Raw genomic sequence first — 24,995 nt, forward strand, 5'->3', positions numbered from 1 at the left:
GTTTTGAAGGTTTCATTATAGTAATAGTTTTCAGAAATTATTGCACATGCAGTTCTAGCTGCATATAATTAAGACGAGTTAAGATAAACATATATTGATCTAGGTGCCATAGAAGAAACAGCAGTATAACACGAGATGTAACAGTAGTCAAGAGTCAAACCAAGATAGATAATGTACACTATCAAGTTAAAATTATATTGTTAAGATTTAGATTCTGACCGTAGACATATGCACTTGTTCAGATGATAATTTAACAAAGATCAGGCAAGGATTAGGCAATCCACACATTATTCTCACACTATATTGATATCAAGGTGACAGTGTATACACAGTATACTTCCCCACCACTGGAGGTCATGCAATGCTGTTGAGCATTTAGATCAAGCAGTAGACCTACAAGGTGGACAATAGTGTACAAAACTCTTTATTCTTTTAAATAGAAAACCATTCTGACTTATTTCATTATTACAAAGTGGTCAACTTGCTGGTTTGACATTTAGCTGTCTCTTGTTTCCTCTTCCATCCTGTGCAAACTGCTGCTGGTCTTGTGAACGATGTGTGAAGACTCCCTGTAGACCGGGGCAGTCAAGTCAAATAAAAGTATTAAGGACATGAAGAAAATGAAAAGTACACTGCACTAAAGGCCAGACTAATCAGATTAACCATGTATGATATCAAATCTCAAATGTATTCACACTGATTACTCCTGCTTCCAATATCTACTTAGTTGCGCGTGGGTGTCCGAAAGCAGCCAATCTCTGAGCTCGACACGTCGAAGGTGTGCGACACCCACCTGCAACTCAAGTATAATTCAAGGCTTTTAAGATTAATTTATATTCCATGGCATGATGTTGCTTGAAAATGAGTTATTAGAGGCATTCTTGGAAAAGTCTGATCAGCATCTACCATGTTGAGTTTCAGTGGACTGGCCTTTAATCACATGAATAGACAAAGTTGTGGGAAATCTCAATGGAATGACTGCAAGTCATTCCATTTTTGTTTTGTTGTTTCCAAAATGCTCAAAGTATTGTCAATATGCACTTTTAAACATCCTTAGCAGAATCAAGGCGATTAGAAAGGAAGATTTAATAACAGTTTTCATCGACAAGAAACCAAAATCTGTAGCAAATTCAATCACTTTGGTCTGCAACCTACCAAAAGAGTAATATTTTAATCATTCCCACCTCTTGACTATGAAACAAACCATATTATACCAGTGAGCTCATTGAACCATATTGATCCATTACACAATGTCTTTGGGAGTGAGGGAGCGATGGTTGGAGTCTGGAGAAATAAGACATGAAACCTAGCCTATTCTGAGGGTGAACATTCGGTGAAAACAATCAATTATAAGCTCACAAAATGACACATTGTGTCATTGTCTTAGAGATCATATATTTGCAGTGTAGATCTGGTGTAGAGGGAAAAAAGAAGCAGACCAAGTATAGGCCCGTGTGGACCTCAGTCTGTTAAGCAAAGGTGCATTTCAAAATGAATGATAAAATCTTGGAAAAGTTCATTACGGGGGTATTCCACTGATATTATATTCTAAATATTTGGACTACACCTGCTTTAGGTTTAAGCGTTTAAATGACATCACAAAATAAGTTTGCTACTTATATAGATCACTTTGACTGATCAAAAAGGAACACTGGATGCAGTGGAACAAAGTCATGCTAATCATCCAGGAAACATGGTAAAGCAGCACAGCGTGTCTGCAGGCAGTGGTGCGCAATGCTGAGGTCTTTTGAATTCCACAGACCACCAGGTTGAATAATAATAATTAGGCCACAGAGCTCCATTTGATTAAAAACAAAAAAACACATCATAATCATCTCTGGGAACACAATCTACACAGTAAAATTCTGTTTATTTAACTCAAGAGTGTACAAATGGAACCAAATAGCATCCATTTGACTTACTTGGCAACCCAGGACTAGCATTTCTGTAGTTCACATGCTACATGAGACAAATTGATGAGTAGACACACATTAAGCAGAGTAGCAGACAGCGGGCTAGCAGACTGCAAAGTTAAGTCTGAGTTCTTTACCGTTTCACATCTGTGGAGCAAGTGGAAATGTCAAAAGGCATTGAGCTTTATCACCCAATTCATTGTATATACACCGGTATATTAAAAAAAAAAAAAAAATGAAATAACCAATCATCTGTGTAACAGGTAGATATCATTCAGGCTGTACTAATTCATTTGTTATGTGGGCACTGGTATTCAGGCGGTACTACTGTGTTGGGTCCCCATGGGGCTTGTGTGTGCATGGCTGTGGCGCATGTGTTTTGCATGTTTAATTACTGCAATTGGCTGCACCTTCATGTTGCAATAGGCTGCAGCTGTTGATGCCGTACTCATGCGGACGGACAAGCACACACGGTCAAATGTAGAGCGGCTGGCACAGCTAAAAATAATAAGAAAAACGTTTGACATGAGGTTTTCACCCGACAGCGACAATGTGCAGAACAGTACCACCTGCTGCCTCCAGGAGTGCCCAGATATCCTGGGGAAGGGAAGTCTAGTCTACAAGTTTCATAGCTTGCGCACTAGATTCAATCAAGCCTTGGCTTGGATGCAATTTGACATTCTCACTCTGCTTTCCAGTTCTGTCAATTACACAGTAAAAATCTGATTTCTCTTTCTCGACTAGGACATCGTCCTAGAATTATCGACAAATAATTTGGTTCTATTCGTACACTCTCAGAGTTACAGTCCTGCAGGGGTCCGTTTGGACCCCTGGTGGTACCCAGAACAGACGTTGAAAAACAAATGCTTTGCACAATGTAAACGAGGTACGACTGAGGTTAGACACTCATCCAATCTTACCGTTGCTTTTGAGCTTTTTGTGGGGAAAGAATCTAGCACCAGAATAACTGAAAAAGACAAGAGTGCAGTGATGTGTAATACAAGTCGGAGCACCCAGTGCGGAATTGGCAGAAAGAAAACACTGATCTTCCCCTTAACAAAATCATATACACCTCTGCTGCTTGCTTCTATAGAAGACAGCAATGTCTGTGCTCAAGTATACTTCAAGCACAGTTAACTGCAGTTACCGTATGTTGACCGATTTTGATTATCAAGCACAATGCAGTTGAGTTATGACCCTTTTAACTGACATTATGAAGTAAGAAACGTCACACATAATTGATCCAAGCTGTGTGTCCACATGATGCAAAACATAATCTCCGTCCGGCCAGACGGAGATGAAAATAAGAAAAACTAAAGAAATACTGCTCCCTGTGGTCACCGACATATTACATCTGACATTATCATAAATACGAAAAGTTGACTCTGGCAGGTGCACTCCATTTCCCCGAGACTTACAGGGGAAACGTGCTCTCTTTAGGTTGTCCGACCACCGCCAAGGCGATGACCGTTTCAACGCCACCCGTCAGTAAAGCATGGCCGACATTCTGAAGACAAGCCAGAGACCACCTTTGGCCTATAATATACGTAGCCGTGCTCTAAAAATTGTTAGCTTGACAGTTTTTGGCACACGGCACTGGCGCGCAACTACGTATAAACCAGGCCTCAGAGCGTCTTTTCCTCTTCGTCTTTCAACGCGACCTCCTCTGTGCCGCTATCTCTGCCCTCGTCGTTAGACAAAGAAGTGTGTGCGCACAGATCTGGATCGGGCTCCGGCAAGGACTCGGCAGCAGTTTCCCATCCGTCGTCTTCGTCATCCTCCTCTTCGCCTTGGCGTGTCCGTGCGGCCTGCAGCTGGCTCCGGAGCTGGCGTATGTGCGCCATAGCCCGGTCAATGGTGGCCGTGTTGACCAGATTGAAGTCGTACATGCTGACCAGGTGCAGCAGGAAGTTGCGGCAGAGGTCGTGCTGCGCGATGTGGGGGCCACAGCGCTCGGCGAACAGCAGGCACGCATCGTTCATCTGGTTGTCCGCAATGAAGCTGGACAAAGGAGCGCATAAGAGAAACAATTTTGCAGAAGCGCTTTATCTAGTAAGCATATATTAAATGCAGAGAGTGTGTGCCGCAGTAATCTAGGATGAAACCAAGAACATACCTCATAGTGTAAACAATATTGTAGGAGCCAAAATATACATTTAGTTTTGTTGTTTATTCTATCTGTTTATTTTTTCACACGCTTGGGTTTTTGATGTGTCACAGCCATAGACTGTAAAAAATATGGACAAAGCGTTCCCCGGGTCTAACATGAACGTAAATTGAAGCCCGTCAGTCCTTGCAATGGAAGTCGCCATCTTTCTAGATCCGTTTTGGCCCAGCTGGCCATTGGCTGGCCCAGACAACGAGGCGGGACTTCCCCCCTTCTTCTCCGTTGGTTTTTATTTTGCCTCGAGTGGGAGGGGAATCCCTGTCATAGACTAACGGTAGCCACGCACCTCAGAACATACACGACTTTATGGTCATTTTTTAAATTAATGGGACCATAATTTTCCAAAAAGAATATTATGACATTAGAAATGAGACTTTAAACTAGTGACTGGAAGAAGAAAGTATTCATGACCATGTTTATTAAGGTAATACAGTCTAGGTGAAGTTGGGTCCAAATACATGGACTTCTATGGGGTTATGGGTTTTTCTGGGTCCAATGACAGCGCCACAACAGGCCATTATATGAACTTTCATTTCCTTAGTGGCTTCACAAAATATCTGTCTGACTGCCCCCCTGGTCACAGCCCTTACCTGATTGATGAGCTCCTGCTGTGTGTCTGCTAATCACTTTACTTATGTCAGCCGTGTGTCTGGGCAGTGGCATTCAGTGAGAATGGGGGTGAGCTCTAGGCTCAATATTTTCTGTTGACCGTTATCGTTTATCTACGTTTAATCTTTTGATCGTTTATACCTACGTTTTCATTTATCAACATTTCAGTAAATTTTTGGACCTTGTTTATTTGTCAATAAATCACCTTAACTACAATAAGAACTTTTCTGGATTTGATTGAAAGAAACGCTTCATACAGTTCCTGCCGACAGCTCAGCCTCATAGCACTACTTCTATTTGATTTGATGGGAAGAAGTAGTCACTACAACAAATATAATAATCAATTAATAACCTGTAAATTGAAACTGTACAACTATAGGATGCCAGGTCAACAAATTAACCTGGCATCTTTCTAAATAACATGCTAGGTAAATTACATTTTAACCTTTGCTTTGCACAAGACTGCATGGCCAATGGTCAAGTGCTACAGGCTAAGAAAGTCGTGTTACTAAATGGCATCGTGACGTGATGTCAGCTTTATATCTGTCATTTTAGAAACTGTGGTTATAAATACATTTTTAAATTGTTAATGATATTATCAAAACAGACCAAAAATCAGACCAAAAGGAAACGCATGTATTTTGTTCAGTCCCTCCCCCAAGCGCATGGAACCATGCGGAGCAGAGCATACACACCCATGCTTCATGACATGGAGGTTCCACAGCTTCATGATCTCCTTCTCGCCCTCGTTGACATCCATGAACTCCTCGATTTGCTACAGCCACAAACAACAAACAGAGCATGTGAACGTTTTAAACTACTACTTCTGGTCTCCATGTGTTCATTCATAGTTTGGCTTTTCTGTGGTGGGGTGACCACCGCTCCGGTGGTGAGATGACCACCGGAGCTGAAATAACGTTGAGCGGTGGTGAGTAAAAACAGAGAGAAGGGCTGGGGCGGTGGTTTGCTCTTCACTGCGGCTCGTGACGTCATGTTGTAGTTCGGTGGTCACCTCACCACCGAAAATCCAGACTATGAATAACGCTTGAGGGTCCCCAGCAAAATTATATAATTGCGTAAAAAAATTGTTAAACCACTGTAACCAAATATACATCCGCTATTTGAAAATGGCAACTTTACCATTTGCGTGTGTGAATTTTCTTGCAACAAATTTGAAGAATTCTGGAATAACTTTTAACATTTAATAGGTCTTGTCCAGATAATGGTCTGTGGTCCTCCATATGGAAAATGTTGGGAGAACCAGTCAGATTTACAGGCGCATTAACTCACTGTGTCGGTTTTCTCCCTGAGCCAGTCGGGGTCTCTCTCGTCCTCGCTGTCCTGCTCCATCTCCTGGGGCCTGAGCGGCATGCAGCAGTCACTGTGGAAGTACAGGCGTTCGTGGCCAGCGATGAGCGTCCTCTGCTGCTCCGCGTCCGGGTCCTCCCACTCCAGGAACTCAGACAGGCTGGGCTTGGTCCTCTTAGGCCTGGATGGATGGAGGGCAAAACATGAAATAGCTTTATGCATTCATTATTGTAAAAATGCTGTGTTGTCTTCCTTGAGAGATAGGCTGTAGCAAGCGTGATGGGGCCTTTGGTCAGACTTCACCACCCCAAAAAGTCAGTAAAAGTGGGGATGCACCGACTGGGATTTCTTTTTTTTTAAAGATTTGTTTTTAGCTTTTCTGCCTTTATTGATAGTATCAAGTGAAGATAGACAGGGAAGAGGGGGAGATAAGTAGCAAAGGTCGTCATGAACGGGACTCGAACACACGACACACTGTCAGGCCAAAGCCTATATGTGGCATGCGCCTGGACCACTTGGCCAGCGGGCGCCCCCGACTGGGAAATTCTAATCTGATACTGATTAAACAAAGAAAAACACATCGGCCAAATTGTTATGTTGTTATTCATTCCCACTTGTGCCGTTACACCGAAGGCAGAATAATTACATTAAATAATGAATGATCAAAATGACATGTGAACCTGCACACTAGGATATGTGTGACCGAAGTCCTCTTGACGGGGCCGTTCCTGCTGAAGGCGAAGCCTGGCTGGTTGTGGATTTCTTGGGGGTTGCCCACGTACGAGCCATCGTAACACTCGTTTATAGACACCTCAATCTTGGCTCCTTTCGGGTGGGGCTGCCGAGGGAAGAGATGGAAGGAGACGGGGGAAACATTCAGAGGATGCATTCTTTCGAGGAATGGATCTGGGAGGGCCCGGGTCCCACTTTGAGGACCACTGCTCTAAATGGGCAATGGTTGTTATGTATTGATGATGCTGAAAGGCTCACCACATAGTTGAAGATGAAGCGGGAGTGGGACAGTTTGAGGTGCTTGAGCAGACTGTAGAGCTTCCTGCAGTTCAGCGTGCACCAGGGACAGTGCACGTCGTCTCTGGCCTCCGTCTGCTGCCGCGTGTTGTGGTTGTACTGGAACTGCACAGCGCACACACAGTGACACACTTATGTTATTGTTTTGTAGAGAACTTTCACCAACAACTTTTACACTTGGTTAAAGACAATGTATTGGACTGTAAATATAATAGCAATGCAAACACCTGATAATATATCCAGAGTGACGTACAATAAGCAAGGTAAACGCATAAATGCAACACATAAATAAGTGCCTCTGTAAACTAAGATCACAGGTAAACAAATAACCTAGGCTAGCATCAGTCTGACTCTAAACAATATACTATCAAAAAGAATACTTATATGAAAATATAAGATACCAGGTAAACAATGAACTTTGAGTCTGTCGAAATACCACGCCATCTAGAGTTCACACGATGCAATTAGCCCTACGGTATTTTCATATGTTAGGCTTAAGTGAGCACGAGGTTAAAAGAACAAAACGTATAATAGCAGAAGCCCAAAAGTAAACATAGGCTGTACCAGAACGCAGAAGGTCAGTGCTTCTAGGAAGAACCATGTTTGTACAGAGAACAAAATGCTGATGTCAACTAATGAGCTCCATCGCCTGCAGTGGCAGGTCAAAACAATAATACCAGACAATGGAGCATAAAAAGAGGTCACATGAGCATGCTTACCTGGTAGAAAATGCGTAGTTTCTGTCGAGGTACAACGGGGGAGAGTTCTCTTCTGCTCTGCATGTCAGCGCCTATAGACTCTTTCATGGCTACACACACACACACACACACACACACACACGTAAATTATATTATTGTGTCAAATTCCACAGTCACTGTGCAACTGTAATGTGTTTTGTGAGCATTTATTTTGCAAAGGAAAGTTATGAACATCTACTTTATACTCCATAGTACAATGGTGTCGCTTCGCTTGCAGACAAGAACACACGCATACAAGCTAGTTCAATTGTAGATGTGTTCTTGGCTGCCAATTGACTTGATTAGGGTTAGCTGGAAGCACTCCATTAAAGACTGGGTGCAATGGCTATTTGGAGAATTTTATTTTGTAGTTTGTAGTTTTGAACCAATCAGAACGTTGCATCCCTTCATGTGCAATGCCTGCGTTGAGTTTTTGGTTACATGTCACAGAGAGACGGGGAGAAAAGATTGTGGCTTATTTCTAACCTATAATGATACAGATACATATTTTAGCGTGATGCTTACGTTTAAAACGAGTAACACACGGTCTGAATGTCATCTTGAATGAGATTAAAAACGGAGTAGTTTTGTAATCAAAACCAGCTGTGTTGGAGGAACACTCAGAAATGGGAATAAAACAGGAGAATGAAATCAAGATTATGTTTTATTCATGCAGGACTCGACACGTCTTCACGTTTTCGTTCAAAGTAATTCAAATTGGACTTTTATGGACTTTTGATATAAAAATACACAAAGATGGAAATGTTCCCATTGTTTTGGTTTTGGCATAGATTGTTAGGTATGCCCATATGATGAACACAGATATGCTCTAAAAGTATTTGCATTGTTCCATCTGACCGGTGATCATCATCATAAAAAATTAACTGCCCACCGTTCCTCGCCGAGTTTGCCGAGGGACGATACAATCCGTGATAGTTTTCTTGTTTGTTCGAGTATGCAGAAGGAAAGGAGACATGAATCTGACCGACTTTAGATCCGTTATGATCGTGTCCATGCGGGGAGCCGGAACATTTTCCGACAGACAGAAACTACACACAAGACGCCCTCCCCACCCCTGAAACAAACAGGAGGGAAACCCTCCCCTGAAACAAACAGGAGGGGAGGAGGGAGAAACAGGAGGAGAGGTGGCGACAAGCCGATCGAATGTTATGCAGTGTGATTCTGTTGACTGGAGTTGTATGTATGCATGCATGGGCGCCGCCATTACGTTTACAGAGACTATTCTACACAATGCGCCCCTCCCAGCCTTATTCTCAGGAAGGGAGGGGGAGAGACATTCTTTTTTTGGTCACGTGACCGGAGTGTTGTGGGATAAATTGGGGCCGTTTGATCTATTGTCCGGGTGTGTAGAAAGACGATTGAAAGTAATCAATAAAAACATGCACTAAACGGAGATCTACGTGTCCCGCATCGGACCGTTGGGATTCGAACCACGTAGAAAACCAGTTCTCGCATTCAGAGTGTTAATGCTGGGTGAAAGACTCGGCACTGAAGTACATTAGCCTGAAGTGGCACTAGCTGCAAAGACTGACCGAGTGTGTGCGTGGCTCTGAGCGAGCTGGCTCTGGTTTCTTGGTTGGCAGTAGCAGAGCTGGTGTCAGAGTTGCGTGTGGCCAGGGGCTTGGCCACGGGCGCTGTGGAGTGGTCAGAGCCGTCGCCGGTCCAGCGCAGGATGAATTGAAGCTTGGGGCCCTGGGAGAAGCTCTCAAAAGGTGGCAGACGCTACGCAAAAGAGGTGCCATGTTTTTAGTAACTTCCCCATCCATTCACACAAGTGAAGACAACTTATAACCATTAACCACACACACACAATAATTGAATTTCTGCAAGGACCCTGTGCAAAGAAGTGTTTTGTCTTTACAGACAACCGTGCTTTAAAACAAGTAAATCAATCCAAAACGTAGTAGAGCATTAAGACAATGAAAAACTAAATTAAGCACTCGCAACATTAAATAATGAAACACACCTTTCCATCAAGAATAGTCTCCCAGGTAGCTCTCTTTTTGCTGACAGGACACTCCTCCATCTCCTGCATGGACACCTCATACTCCCCATCTAATAGCTGTAGACGTCTATCAGGTAAAAACAAAATATCATTCCTCTGGTCATACGCACGACAGTGTCTCATGTCACAAAATAGCAGATGAAAAACTCACAATGCAGATGTGATGCGTTGTGAGCTCAGCTTGTAGATCTGTTTTTTTTTACAATTAGAAAGGAAGTGGTAGACGATCCAAGTGCGTTGTTGTTACCTGTTCTTATCAAACACAGTCATCTGGGCCACAAACATGGTTTCTTCCTCCTCACTGAGCACAGAGCTCCTCCTTTTCCTGTTTGCTGCTTCCTCTGAAAGGTCTGAGACACAGATACGAGATCAACACAAAGAGAAGAGAAAAGTCAAAACACACAGCTTCTCTCACGTTGGCTTAGGTTATCTGGGCTCACACCGACTGGATCCATTATGTCGTTGTCCTACTACTCTCTGCGCAACATCTACCTCTCATCTAGAGGGAATACCTACTTGCCCTGGGGAGCTACTGGGCTTTGTGACATTTCAGGCGGATCTAATTTTTAGCCAGTAGGTGTCCTACCAACACCAGGGTCTAAGTGTCTCAGTGGAAGAGAAACCGCCAACCACTGCATATGTAGTACTTGTATATAACATACTCCTTAAGGACGTTTAGACAAAATCTTCCAATATGGTCACATGCAGCCATCTCAGACCATGTTTACATGGCAACAGTCTCTAGAGTAGAGAGAGCGTCAAAATACAATATCAAATGCGTCTTATCTGGGGTTGAAAATCTGAAAACCCCTTCCAGCTAATCTGAAAAACGTGTGACATCATGTCTCACATCGGCTCACTTCGCATGCGTTTATTACATTGGTGCAGACTGCAGAGCCGTAGGCAATATATGGGTAAGTAGGATGAGCAAGCGCTCCCTCACCCGTTTATCCTAGGAATACAAATCTAGCGAGCCTCAACACCATGCTGCATTGGTGAATGTAAACAAACAGGCATGTGATAGGCAGTATAAGCATGCATCGCTGGTCTATCTGGCAGTGCGTCACTGCCAACTAGCATGCACAGTACACTACAGAAGTTTTCAATCTCCACCTAAAGGCAGAATAGAAAGTGAGAACGCAACGGGACTTTGCCGTCTTCTCTACAGACCATTGTCTAAACGTGGCCTCAATAAAACTGTTATCATACCACTTTTCAGTCATATGGGAGTCAGCTCTACCTCTGGTGTGGTGCGTGTCTCCGTTGGCATGGCCGTTCGGCTGTGGGCGGGTGTGCCCTCCTTGGGCACTGGGTCTGGACACTCTGAAGAGCAGCGAGTAGGACTTGACCGTGTGAGAGTTGCTGGGCTCAAACTCGCTGCTGGACACCAGCAGGGTAGGGAAGGACCCTGGTTTGGCCGGGCTGCCTGCACTGGTGCTCACTGGGTTCAGTGGGACCTGCTTCTTCCCCGTGGGAACCTGCTTCACCGGGCAGCTCACATCCTGGGGTTAGGGGAGTAACCGCATGGGGATGAAGGGTTTAATCATTTATAGCCAATATAAAAGTTCACCACTTGAACTCAAGGATTAATTTATTAGAAGTAGGTGGCAAAAGGTTAAACATCAAGGTCACTGACCTCACAAAACATGTTTCTAAATTCCTATATTAAAATGTATACTGTAGAAGTAGGACTTTGCAGCTTGCAAACAACATTCAAAGTTGTCCCCTCTTCCCCCGCTCAACGTCACCAATAGCTCACACCTACCTACTGCCCACATCTACTTACTGCATTCGCCGAATTCTCTCCTATCATGACATGCACAGAAATGGGCCCCCGGGTTTCATGTGGTTACATAATTATAACATTCATGGACTATTGACATAGAAGTTGCTTTGATGGTAGCAATGGGAGTGGTAGCAATGGGTTTCTTTTGGTTTTTAGTTGTGATAGATTATAGTGTCCTACCTCTAGAGCAGGGGTAACCAACCAGGGGTTCGCGAGCTACCAGTCGATCGCGGGAACGTTTCCAGTCGATCGCGAAGTGTCCGAACCATTTGAATAATGTCAGTGCCGCTCGTCACATGCAAATTAATTTTGAGCAGAGCGCTGTGGCTCTGAGTTTGAGAATAGACCCCATCGTCCAAGGGTGTGCGTGTGTGGTGGGGGGGGTGGTATCTTAGCAACACTGAATGATCTGTCCCATTGGTCGTGTGCTGGTATCATGAGCCAATGGCTGCAGCTCTGAGCTTCCCAGACCCAGGTTCACATCAAGGTTCACAACAAGCCGTAAAGAGAACTGACAGGTCAGCCACAGGGCTGCTACCATATTAGCAGCTGTGAGCGCTCTTCTCTTCTCGTGAAGAAAGCAGGACAGAGTTGTCAAATAAATCCCGCCGTCATTCATACTGTATTTATTCTCCGACCCGACATTAAAATACGGAACAACGTGCGTTCATTACGGGCTCGTGACAGGCTGCAGACACTTGAGTTGGGACTACTAGCCGATAGCGCCCTGCTCCTTCAGTTTTCGTTGTTCGTTGTTATAATATTTTTTATTATTGGGATTTGATCATTGATGCAAATTCTAAACATATGGATGCAGCTGCAGAAGTTGTGTTGCTTAAAGGAATGCATAGTTGCGTTCTCCTCAACTGCTGCGCAGCAACAACAAAAATATAAAAATGAGAAAAATATACTGAATATACCAGTCTGCAATGCAAACTAATAGGCGAGTGCACTCCAGGGCATATGCAAAGGGAAAGAATGACTTCTGTCCGTGACAATAATCAATGCTACAGTTTGAATTCTGTACACATGCACACATAGAGCAAAAAATATGATAAATATGAAATATGAAAACTTGTTGAAGTACAACACATGAGTCAAGTAGCTGCTTTTGTATCAAACCCTTTCCTCTTTACTGAGCCTACTGTCATTGAACTGCTGTCCGATAAAATGCAGGATGTGTTTGCATTAACTTCAGATATTTAAATGGAGATTATTGGATTAGTAAGTGACTGTCACCTGCAGGTCAGAGCTAAAGAGAAGGAATTTTGGTCTCTTGTAAGCAGAGAAGTATCCCCTGATTGTGTCGTGTGCACTGAAGCTGCATGCCTATACTTTGGTTCCACGTACTTATGTGAAATGGCCTTTTCACAAATGAAAATAATAAAATCCAAGTTTAGAACTCGTATGACTGACTCACATCTTAATGACACCCTCAGACTGGCAATCACTAAATATGAACCAGATTTCAAAACGCTTGCAGATAAAGTGCAGTCACAGCAGTCTCATTAAAGGTGGGCTGACCCTGAGAGTATGTCACCATATCTGTGCAAATATATATGGTCATGTTATGCCTATGTCATTTGAACATCTGCCAATGTGAATATTCATTGAAATGAGAAACAAAATATTTCTAATACTAATTATTTCTAATTTGTCTTAATATTATTTGACATTGATAATATAACTTACTATAAGTATTTATTCTAATTTAAGCTTTAGTCTTTGTGTGGATGTGTGCACATGCATTGAGCCTGTCAGAAATAGCAAAAAAACAAGTGTTTTTTCTAACACGTTTTAGTGGTAGATCTTGGCTTACAATTGGGAATAAAATGGGCTCTTGGGCTTGAAAAGGTTGGTTACCACTGCTCTAGAGAGAACAGAGAAATGCCTCACACCAGAGATGGGGATTGCGGTTTTAGCCGTGGGTACTGGAGTTGAGGGTGGATTTGGGTCAATTCAATATATTATTAATTCATATTGGATAAACAGTGGGTGAAATAAATTAATGACATCTATCTATAGGCCTATTATAGCTTTTAAAACGCACAAAATCACAGCGTGCGTGCATTAGTATTAATATTTACATATCTTTCCATCAGGCACAAATTAGCCGCCTACTACACGTTTTGCCGGCAAGGGAAACAACACGGTGGACTACAGGCAGGCAGCTATAGTGAGAGAGAAACTTAAAACTACATTTTAAAAGGAGGAATAAAAGTTTGGCGTGGGACAGGGAGTGATTTAGGTTCTGTGCGAGGAGCTCCGCCATTACATGTTTTGGGAGAGGAGACGGTTCTGCAAGCCAAATAGAATGGGACTGAATGGTGGCCTACTGGCAGGGGATGAGTTAATATCCTCTGACTACAATAGGTGTGCAAAAATACATTTTGTGTTCTTCTAACAAAGGTTTGTAGCCAGAACTAATCACTAAACATAATTTTACCTGCTGACATTACCTGTGAGCCTTCATCATTTAGTTTCCACTTCGAGGTATTCGTTTTTCAGTTTTTCTGTGATTTCAAATGGTAATTACAATGTTTACGCATGCACACACACCTTTCTCTTCTTGTGGCAGACTTTAATGAGCAGCACTTCAAGAGATACAGAATTCTGTTCATTCTCACAGTCTTGGGATGGTTTGTCTGAAACGGTAACACAAAAACAAGGAAAACTAATGAGTCACACTTTCTCTGATGTGTTCCATGATGTTCAGTGAAAATACCGAGTCATTCAGGAGCAAAGCAAAGACAGACGGCTCCATCCCAGGAGATCTTACCAACTTTGTGGAAAAAGCCAGTGAAGGTGAGCTGCAGATGAGAGGCCAAACTGTGGAGACAATAACAACACTTTTGGAACATTCCTTTTACCTCTTTATATAGTCGCTGTCCGGTGGAAACATTGAAAACATCCAATGTTTGTCAAAAACATTAAAAAAAATACTCGTCAGGAAATGGGAGGAAAGGAAGCTATGATCCAATGTAGTTATTTAGTCACAAGCCCTTGTTATTATTTGTCATTGGTTAAGTATTTATGGAATTCACAAACAACCTGGCATTCCTATGTTGGGCATGACATTTTGATTATAGGCGACAGTTTTCAAAACTTAAAAGCAAATATAGGAGATCAACTTCACATGTCATGATGAAACACAGTTTCATCATGAAATGCAAGCTTGTAGGTCGGCTAATTTCACTACATTTACGTGACACCGTCATAAGGCAAAGTAGGACATTCATTTATTAAACAATCTGAAATATAAATATGGAGATACAAGGTTGCTGCTCAACAAAACTAATAATAATATTGACAGCAGCCTCAAGTCTTAAACTGTTGCAAAACAGTCAGCACTGTGTGTAGAATGTGTAGACCATACTGTCATTTGCTAAATGCCTTTTGAGATGCCCTGCATAAGAAAGGTATTCAGAAACCCAGACCACAATTTAGTAGTTTTTTTTTCCAGAATTACTGGATGTTCATGAAAGTTGGGCTACCCTGGGGACCTCTGCCCGGGGGAGGGCGCCCACACCCGGCCATGCACTCCGGGGAGCAATTCCAGGGGGACCCGTGCCCCGTGGGTCCCCGAGTACCCACCCTTAATGTAAATATTACATTTAATCTCTGAAAGTTAAAAGAATCTACAACCAGACCGGACAATTTAGATGTAAAGAAAATAATAAGAGTGGAAGAGATGAGGAAGTTAGGTTTTTAAACATTTTTTGGTGGAATTGCTTACCTGTGTGTTTCTTGTTCACCCCTCATCTTCTCCACTTTGAACAGCAGGTCATCTACCCTGGAAGTCTTCCTGAAGCCACAGAAACACAGCTGGGTCAGGGACTTGAGAACAGACTAGCAGAACACAAAATTAGCAGTTCTGCCTTCATCTTTATTTCAAGTGGTGGAATGATTTAAAAGAGCCCTTTCATCCCAACTGTAACTTGTTGCACTGCAACCGATTTTCCATACCTGTCATTAACCACTTAAACCATATACTTAACGGACCGGGTCGCACAGGACTTTATACTAGTAGCTAGGTCTGTCTCTGTTCAGCAAATCTCTAGGATTAAAGTGAATAAATTGAGGTACCGTGGCGTACATTGTTATTTCACACCTTACAACTTAGTTGTAGTGAAATGAAGTGTAGGAAATATCACAATGGCAGTCCCCAACTGCCTTATTCAGGGGTGAGCATACTCAGCCTGTTGACCTACAGTAAAATCAATTACCTGTAAACATGTTTCCTTTTTCCCACGGTCCTTTGAAAAACTATGGTATTGTGAAACTGACAGTGAGAGACACTTTCATCTATGGAAAGTCTGTGCAGTCATCTCCCTGCACTGATAATTCACAGCCTTCACTAGTGGTGCCATGGATACTGGATATAGATATAATACAAATTTAAATGTAACATTTTCTGTCCCATTTATAATACGGGAAATAGTATATTTACAAGTGTTGCGAGCTTGTAGACGCGCTATTTCTGCTCTTTCGGTAATGTTTAAAAGATATTTATCTATGATGAGTTGATATGCCCAAACTAGGGACACCCGGGTTATACCTTTTTTATGGAATAAAGTCTTATAGGGGCCTAAATATTGTCCATATCGACTGCTCCTAGACTTTGTATTAACAACTTCCAATTCAAGAAATTCAAGTACATTGTCACATCACAACTTAAGTTTACAAAGATAGTGGGTGAAATTATTTTCGTACACACTCCTAGTTTTGCAGTTTCATAAATAGTGGAAAGAGTAGAGCATGAATTAAAGGGGAAAAAAGCCAGATAACAAGACAATTTCAAATACACACAGAAAATAAAAATGCTGAATATAGCTCACTTGTGCAAAAAGAAAACAGCAGCAGATACAGTCAGCTGAGTCACCATCTCTTGGGCAAGTGAGAAACAATATTAACCCTATTTAATGATACATCTTGGTTTGTCTTTTCTTTCACATCATAATGCAACAACATCAATGTATAATTCACTGTTATTAAGAGTTTAACGTAATTTAATACCAGCTATGATGTTATGTTTATGTTCCTCAGGTATTCCTAAAGTGCTCTGTGACTAATCGCAGCTCTAGATGTTTGTGCCATCATTTGCCATGTCTCCACAGACACCCAGCATTCCATGTATCATGGTCTATTCTTGCACTAAATTAAACTGCATCTCGATTTAAAATCAGATGTAAAATTTCCTAGACATAATAATCCCGCCATGAGGACTGATAAAAAATAGTGCTGAAAAGGTTCACATTAACAACAAGACCATACAAGGCATTTGAAAACAGGAAAAAAACGTATTCTTTGTGTAGTGTACTTCAATCTGTGTAGACTATTGCACTAAATTAAACTGCACTGAGCAAGGTCTTTGTGCTGTAGACAAAAATAACTTGAACAAGTCATGGAGGCCCCCATGGATTGATTACTTCCTTTTCCGTGTTTGAAACAGAAACAGAGGAGCTATGAATGGAAAACTGTGATATACTGATTGTTCGATGATAAGTCTGCCTGAAGTTCAATAGATATATTATATTATATGCAACACTACTAACCAAAATTTGCTCTCCATTTCACCCTCCCTTTCTAAAGCATTTTTTAAAACTATCTATTGATAATAATGTCAATTTAATAGCCAGACACATTTTTTGTCATATTCTTAGGCCAATAATTTGATGACACTGACCGATGTCCCGGTCATCAAATTATTGGCTCAAGAATGCAACACAAACAAAAAGATCTCCATGAATTCAAGGTTTCATGGGGCGTGTAATTTTGTGGGTGAACTACTCCTTTAAGCTACCCATCTCTTCATTTGACAGCACAATTATCAGCTGGATCAGTATTCAGTTCGAAGTGGCTACGTTTATCTTGCTTTATCTTGGCTGCTGCAATCTGTTACTTAGGTGTCGTGTTTTTTGAGACAAGAGCCAGGCAGGGACCCTGGGGAAAGTACCGCAGTAGAGAGGGAAAGCTGGTTTAATGGTAACGCATTAGGTGGTTATTGTAACTACCGGTATTTGTTATTGGTAAAGGGCATGCATCATGCAGCTTTGAGGCCAAACACCTATTTTCCTTCTGTACCCAATCTCTTCTGCAAGCTTTTTGAGCTTGTACAGTAGTTCAAGATCAGCAATTTTTGGATTTTTGCAGAATAGGGCCGCTAGGGCTCATGTGGTTAAAATGGAAATCCTGACAACATCTAAATATTTAAGGTTTCCATTTGCACTGGCTTTCTGCGCCGGAACGATCCAAATTCACTGGCACTAACATGAAAGCACTTTTCTATTATGATCTATTGACTTTTTACCTTCATTGGGGGGGGGGGTATACTTTGTTTGTTGTATTACAAGCTCAAAACATGCAGTGTTGTAACAATTGTTGTGCCATTATGGCTATGGATGTCAAAAATGGTTTTGCAACCGATTAGCCATCATCATTCAGTTAATTAAATGCAAATCATGTTGACTTGGATGTCCTTTTAAAGTTTAAAGTCCTTTTGTAGTTTCTAAACACAAATACAGTTCACTCACTGTATATCAAAACTTCACATAACATTCCCAAAAACATCAGGATGAATTAACAGACATCCCTAGTTTCAGCAACTAAAGATTCTCATTCGAGCAGTATTCAACCATAACCTGCAACACACAGAATAAACACACTGAACCACAGCCTACATAGACACACACAAGCTTCATTAGAACATCCTATCCTTAAACAAAACAGCTGAAACATCCTATGACTCTACCAGACTAGGTCACAAACATCGCAGCACATGCTGAGCAATAAGTAACAGCATGTGTATCTGTGTTCATTGAAGTACTGCGCAGCCTCTGTATGCAAAGCAGTCTAACCGCCATGTCACCAATCTCACTTTTACTCAATGAACAAGCCTGGCCCTGTGTCAGTTAACTGTTTTCCCTGAGATAACATTTAGCTTGTGTTCTTATGAGAGTTATGCTTGTTCTACTGCTGATATGCAATAGGGCTCATTCCTTAGTTCAAATCCAGTACTACCAACCTGGGTGCGAAATGTCAAACGGAATCAAACACATAAGGATGGAACAGTTAAACAGTTAACCGTATAACCTGAGTGTGTCACAAATGTTACAAATACTAGACTCTATTCGAACAACCCACACATAGGACTGCAACTTTATTGATATGATTCCATGGTTAATCACTGCCCACAGTTCAAAGGTTAAACATTTACCAAAAAAAGGTCCAAATGCCAATTTCTACAAACACATGGGGAAAGGAAAGAAGTGTACATGTTTTTGACAAGTTTAAGCAATAAAGGCCATAAGCCTAAATATCAATCTGAATTATGATTACAATATTGAGACAATAAAGCATGTCAAGAGAGAAAGAATAAAGATGTCATGTTTCCCCTTGATTCAAGAGACAGCATAACCCACTGACCAGGTATAAAAACAAAAGGCTTTGCTAAATTAGACATTGAACTGTATCTGAATAGCAGCAACCGCCAAAGCATCACAAATAAGCAGTATAAAACAATTAGCTTCAATGGGTTCTTACCTATTGGCATTCGTTCTTGAGTTTCTGTGGGACATGTAGGTGAGTGTCCTGTGCAAAAATATAGGCTGAAAGGTAATAGACATAAGAACATGTTTACAACTCTGTTACAACTCATTGGCAGGTGCAAGAGTTACCACGAGTTGGAAGGAAAAACATTACTCACTGCTATCAAGTTCCTGGTGCGAAGGAATCTGTATATTTGAGTTGGTTCTGTAAAAAGATAATGGGGTTACATTACTTTAAATTATAGGTGCATTTATAGTAGTACCATTTCAAATGGTTGTTGCAGCGATGTGCTATTTGACATGCAGTTTTAATTAATTGATAAAATCACCCAAATTGTTTATTGATGAAAGTATGCATGTTTGTGTTTGAACAAGAACTAAATATAAATTGCAAAACTCTTCCCGCTTTACAAATCGGTAAGCTAATGCTCCAGACATCCTAAATGCAACAGAGTTCACCTGATTAACAATGAACTCTGAAGAACACAGGCAGCATTGGAATACTGTCAGACAGACAAAGTAGCCAAGAGCTGAAATAACAAGCTGCTATACATGTATATGGTGGTATTATTATTATGATTAATTATGTCATGGCTGGGTTCTGTCTGAAAACAATGCAACTATGGCACACCAACTTGACGACGAGAACAGAGCTCGTAGGAAATGACCCTCGTAGGATCATCATCTGCTCTTGTCGGCAAGCGACACCTAAAAAATACACCCACCAAGCCCCTTCCTTACTTACTCTCGAAGGCCTGCAGGAACAGCTCGTGGTCGGCTTGGACCACTTCCATGTTTGGCTGCTGCTTTCTGCCGGCTGCCATCGCAGCGGAGGAGTGGTACTGGACCACCGCGCCGTTTGCTGCTGCTCTCCCTCCTCCAGAACCTCCCGACCCAGCCATACTACAGCCCACAACCGGGCCACCCGAACCGACGTGGTTTCCACTGTGCTTATGAGGAGCCATTTCCTACCACCCCCCCAAAAAACTAAACAAATGACACAAACACAAGCCCAAGAAAGTCTTCTTGTCCCACCGTGACCACCACCACGAGTGGGGTAAAGGAAAAAAAAAGAGGTTCTTTCTTTCTTTGTCAACACAGCACAACAAAACAGGGGGGTTTGCCTGGTCAGACCCTCATGAGGGCAGCCGGCGCAGATAAGTCTTCATTTCTGACGTCTTTTATGAATGAATAATGAATAAGTGAGGTTTGCGAGTAGTTTTCACAGTAAACACGCCCTGGGAAATGAATGGCTCCAAAAGGCAGCAGCTGCTGCTAACACCGCGGCTAGCTCTGTAGCTCAGCTACACTTCCTTAGCTATAGAGGCTAGCAGCAACAACCCATCCTCCCGGCTTTATCGATTATACATAATAATGTCCAACACTCCCCGTCTGCGCTCCCAAAAAACTAACAAACAACAACATGCAATTATGTCCGGTGAAGGCTTCACGCGAGGAAACATGACATGGTGTTGTCGCCGGGTGTTTTGTTTGGCCGTAAATTTCGCGCAAACACACACTGAACGTCACGCTTAAGTAGTTGTACTGTTGTTGCAGCGGCGGGCGGCAGCGCTGCTGCAGCCGCTTCTCTGGGAGAAATGAATCTTGATTCTTCTGTTAGAAGAACCCGCCTTCGAACGGCGTCAGCCAATTGAAGTGCTTGTTTGGAAATGTGAAGCCTCTCATTGGCGCAGATTTTCGCCGTTGTCTGTGAATGTTAAACTCAAAATATAAGTATATTAAGTACTTACTGGTCTGGACCATAGAGGGTCTGGACCCTCCTATATTCAGCTATATTGTAGATTTTTGTCCAAACACAAACATTGAATGGAGAATTTACGTCATGTGTCTGAGCAAATCGGCTATTTATTTTGTCCTAACACAAACATTAAATGCCATTGACAATGAATGGAGAATTTACATCATTATGTAGAAGAGTAATCAGCTATTTTCGTCCTACATAAAGATCAAATTCGCATTGACAATGAATGGAGAATATACGTCATATGTCTGAGCAAATTGGTATTCTGCTAAATTCCCATTGACAATGAATGGAGAATTTACGTCATGTGTCTGAACCGAACAAATCGACATTTTTAATATTTCATACGTCATGAATGACGTACGGTGATAGAGCGCCCCTCTATCATGTTTCTCTCTTCTTACCTGTCTTGTACTGTATCTGTCTTGCAGTGCTGCTGCTTTTTATTATTTTAATAATAAATTTTTCATATCATTATACCTGATATCTGTTATCTGTAAATAGGGCAGGCCCTGGTTTCTTGCAAGAGTTGGGCCCCTATACATTTGCTAAAAAATAGGGGTTTATGGTAAATAGCATCTATTGTATGAATTAGGGGCCCGTTTAGATACATCGGAGTAGATAACATAATAACATGTTATAACATGTTATCTACCCAAATTTATTTATCTAAATCCTCTCATTCTCTCATTGTGGTATGCGTGGACATTAAAACATCTAATGTTGGGGTTTTTTGCACTTGCTTTTTCGATCCCTCCCTCTGGAAGCCTTATGGATAAACTGAGGGTTTAAACACATCATGATGGTTTAATACTTTTGGGGTTCTTTTATTGACATTGTCCATTGTCTGACAAAAAGTGCTAGGTTAATAACAGTGACGCTGACGCAGACCGTGTCACTGTTATTCATTTTGCACTTTTTGGGGGCCCCTGAGCTTGAGCCTCTGCCTGACCGGGGAGGCACAAGCTCAGGGTCCCCTATAGCTCAGGGGCCCCTGTGCCAGTTCAACCTCCAGCTGAAGCAGATTTCTCCTCTGTCCCTGGTTTTCTACACTAACATAAAAATGCAGTTTAAGTGCTGAACAGACCTAAGAAAGAAAGAAAGAAAGAAAGAAAGAACGAAAGAAAGAAAGAAAGAAAGAAAGAAAACAAAAAAACAAAAACATCAACAAAGTGCTGTCTGTGCAAATAATAAATTATATAAATGCATGTTTGATATATCACAATCAACATAATCACCTCATAAAATACTAAGCTAGATTGAAAAGATGGGGTTTTAACTGACGCTTAAAGATGTTGACTCTGTCTTGCCTCCCTGGTTTCTGGTAAGGGATTACACAGATTAGGGGCATAATTAATGAACGCAGCATCACCAAGTTTCTTCTGGGATAAACTAGCAGCAGAAGTCAGAAGGCCTAAATGTACTCTTGGAGGCGTTCATGTGTCATTGAGGGTAGCTGTTCAGTGTTCACCCTGGTCACATTAATACTATAAAAACAAGTATAGGAGGACTTTGAAGACAACTCTAAATTACACAGTGTAAAGTAGCCAAGATTGGTGTGATGTATGGCCTTGACAGCCCATACATCCAAACATGCATTAAAAACCTCACTTTGCCACTCACTTTATGCATGCACATACCCTCTATAGACTTCTTGGGGAAGTATATAATGCATTATCAAGTCTTCTGAGATGAAAGAAGGCTTTCTTGGTCACAGTGCCATAGGACTTTCAATGAACAGCAAGGCCTTTCTGATCCAACCGAATAACAGTTGACAATGTCCCTAAATATACCAATTAACTCAATTAGCAAATTCACTGAATTAGAAAAACTGTTAACTGGAAATGTGGCCTTGAATTTCTCTTTGAATACTCCGGAACTCTGGTGTATCACATGATTTTGTGAGTCGATGGAGTGGTGTTGAGTAGATAAATGCATGGAACACAGGATAGGGTAAAGATAGAGATAAGAAATTATGAATAAATATATAAATAACAATAAAATAAAAATATAAAACAATTATAGGAATGAAAAAAAAAATAGTAAGTCAATAAAATAAATAGACTTTGACACGGATCATAACCATCTGTTAGGCCAATAATGTTCCTGGAATGAAAATGGTACCATCACCTCTCCTGGTGCTGCACCCCTTTAGCCCTTCTATCACACCAGGATACTGTGACACCCTTTACTGATGCATGCATCCTTGATCCTGATCTACCTGCTCATACCACCTTAAGTTCTACCAGGCCTACTTTCCCCTATAGGGTTGGTGTTGTCGTAGATTTGAAGGAAGATAGGGCGAGGGAGGAGGCCCTGGATCCAACTTTGGCCTTGGTGTTTTCGTTTCCCAGTGCTGTGCTTCCATCAGATCCAACCAATAGCCTGAGACCTTCCTCTTCTGAACTCAGCAAACTATGAGCAAAATTCTCACTCTGCATTATCTTTTCTATGATGTCGTCAGGATTCACCCTGGTGTCGTTAACTCTCCTTGACTGGTTCTCTACAAAGCTGTGCCTCGTGGAGCAGGTGACAGACCTTGTGGAGCAGCTGACAGACTTCCTGACATGAGTCTCAATGACATTGTGCATGACTCCTCCCTTTCTGTCCTTATTAAGACCTCCGGTCTCGGCCTGTGGGATTCGCGACGTCATAGCCGTCGATGGCGGCGTTTTAAAACAGGGGTCTGCAGACATAAGCTGCATGGTGATAACAACCTTGAGGATGGAATTGTCCTGTCTTCTGGTGACTGGGTTAAATTGAAAACTGTTATAATATTTCAGGTCATATCCCTCCAGTAGACACTGACGTGTGGTACTGTCCGACCCAGCAAACTCTGAGAGGTTCAAGTCGACATAGCCCAGCTTCATAAACGCCTTTCCTCCCTTCTCTTCCATGCGCACAGACACCCGGCACACACAGGGTTCTAGAACTCCTGTCCTTTCCTTGGCACTTAATTTGCATTCAAAGGAGAATCTCTTATTCCACTGCACACTGTTATCTTGGACTGGTTCCCGAGAGGACACTTCGGTAAAGCGACCATCAAAGAGTCTGATTTTACAAAATATAACTCCATTGACGAGGGGGATCAAAGAGAGATCGACCAAGTCGAAGTCTACTTTGAATTTAAATTTCTTTTTCTTTTCTACAATGAAAGACATCGTGACAGAATATATTTTCTCTCCACAGAGGGAATGGTGCCATAAGTGTGCGTGTTGCTGACTGGGGAAGTTTACTACCGAAAAGTGGATTTGTTGGTGACTAAATGACGTAGCGATGTCATTGCATGATGATCATCTATGACGTCATATTGGTGACATCATGATAATGTGAGGATTTGTGCATTTATCAATTTTTGAGGGTATAACAGGTTTAATGTTTGTTTTTAGTTCAATGTTTGTTTTAAAAACACCATTGACAATGAAGGGAAAATTTACGTCATATTGTCTCTTTATTGTTAATGGCATTTAATGTTTGTGTTGGCACCGTTTGTTTTACATCACCATTACATCACCTAATCAACATGAGTTAGACGTTAATATATTAGCGCCCCTCACTTCACACGGGTGGGATTTTTATGGGAGATCTGCCTATCCGCCCACTTGGCACATTCCACCCGGTCCTCTGTGATACGCAGTCTGAGTTTTAAGTCCATCCTGTTGTGCGGTTCTCGAGATAAGCTGTTCACACGGGGCACACACACACACACACACACACACACACACACACACACACACACACACACACACACACACACACGTGAAGCTGTGAGTGGGGAGTGTTGGCTGATGAATGAATATCAACATCCTAATACATCCTGATACTGAGGGGTCAAATTATAAAAAGGCAATTCCTGCTGTCAAAATATGACAGTCAAAAAACACTTTGTTTGAAATAGACACTCTGTAGACAGTAATAGACCCCACAGAGGTTGATGTGGAGTTCCAGTCCAGGGGGTCTAAAACAAAATACATACATGGATGCATCTGGGACGTATCCATTCCTCAGTGATGTATCCCATGGTCATCAGGGTTTCGGGTCTCCCAACATCATACCCCTCACTCAGGTGACCCAGCCGGGGTGATCAAGTTCCAACTTACGTCCCATGGTA

The 24,995-nt window shown here is 41.9% G+C and overlaps 2 protein-coding genes across 2 annotated transcripts; both read right to left on the reverse strand.

Annotated features, from left to right (window-relative positions):
• Positions 1-455: 455 nt before the first annotated feature.
• LOC308324694 (polycomb protein suz12-B-like) lies at positions 456-20,681 on the reverse strand. Its single transcript, XM_080776912.1, has 16 exons — positions 19,868-20,681; positions 19,281-19,327; positions 19,118-19,182; positions 15,312-15,380; positions 14,355-14,404; positions 14,135-14,220; positions 11,030-11,291; positions 10,037-10,139; positions 9,751-9,856; positions 9,317-9,506; positions 7,746-7,834; positions 6,988-7,131; positions 6,678-6,835; positions 5,980-6,178; positions 5,385-5,464; positions 456-3,914 (listed from the first exon to the last, which is right to left on the reverse strand). Exons 1-16 carry the CDS (start codon positions 20,085-20,087, stop codon positions 3,539-3,541), a joined length of 2,244 nt encoding a protein of 747 aa, XP_080633038.1. The 5' UTR covers positions 20,088-20,681; the 3' UTR covers positions 456-3,538.
• Positions 20,682-23,145: 2,464 nt separating this feature from the next.
• On the reverse strand, positions 23,146-24,045 carry LOC308323339 (EEIG family member 2-like; the record flags this gene model as incomplete). The annotated part of the gene is made up of 1 exon (XM_080775060.1): positions 23,146-24,045. One exon carries the CDS (start codon positions 24,043-24,045, stop codon positions 23,146-23,148), a length of 900 nt encoding a protein of 299 aa, XP_080631186.1.
• Between the last annotated feature and the right edge of the window lie 950 nt (positions 24,046-24,995).

The sequence above is a fragment of the Protomyctophum bolini genome (assembly GCF_963924005.1).
Source record: "Protomyctophum bolini genome assembly, chromosome: 11".
In the NCBI taxonomy this organism is placed as follows: Eukaryota; Metazoa; Chordata; class Actinopteri; order Myctophiformes; family Myctophidae; genus Protomyctophum; species Protomyctophum bolini.

What these genes read in the sequence shown, in the direction of transcription:
- LOC308324694 (XM_080776912.1), bottom strand. Translation starts at nt 20,087, where the DNA reads ATGGCTCCTCATAAGCACAGTGGAAACCACGTCGGTTCGGGTGGCCCG. An exon ending in AGACTATTCTTGATGGAAAG is followed by an intron (nt 9,507 to 9,750) that starts GTGTGTTTCATT and finishes TCTTTTGCGTAG; the next exon opens with CGTCTGCCACCTTTTGAGAG. An exon ending in CAGAGCCACGCACACACTCG is followed by an intron (nt 7,835 to 9,316) that starts GTCAGTCTTTGC and finishes GTGTGTGTGTAG; the next exon opens with CCATGAAAGAGTCTATAGGC.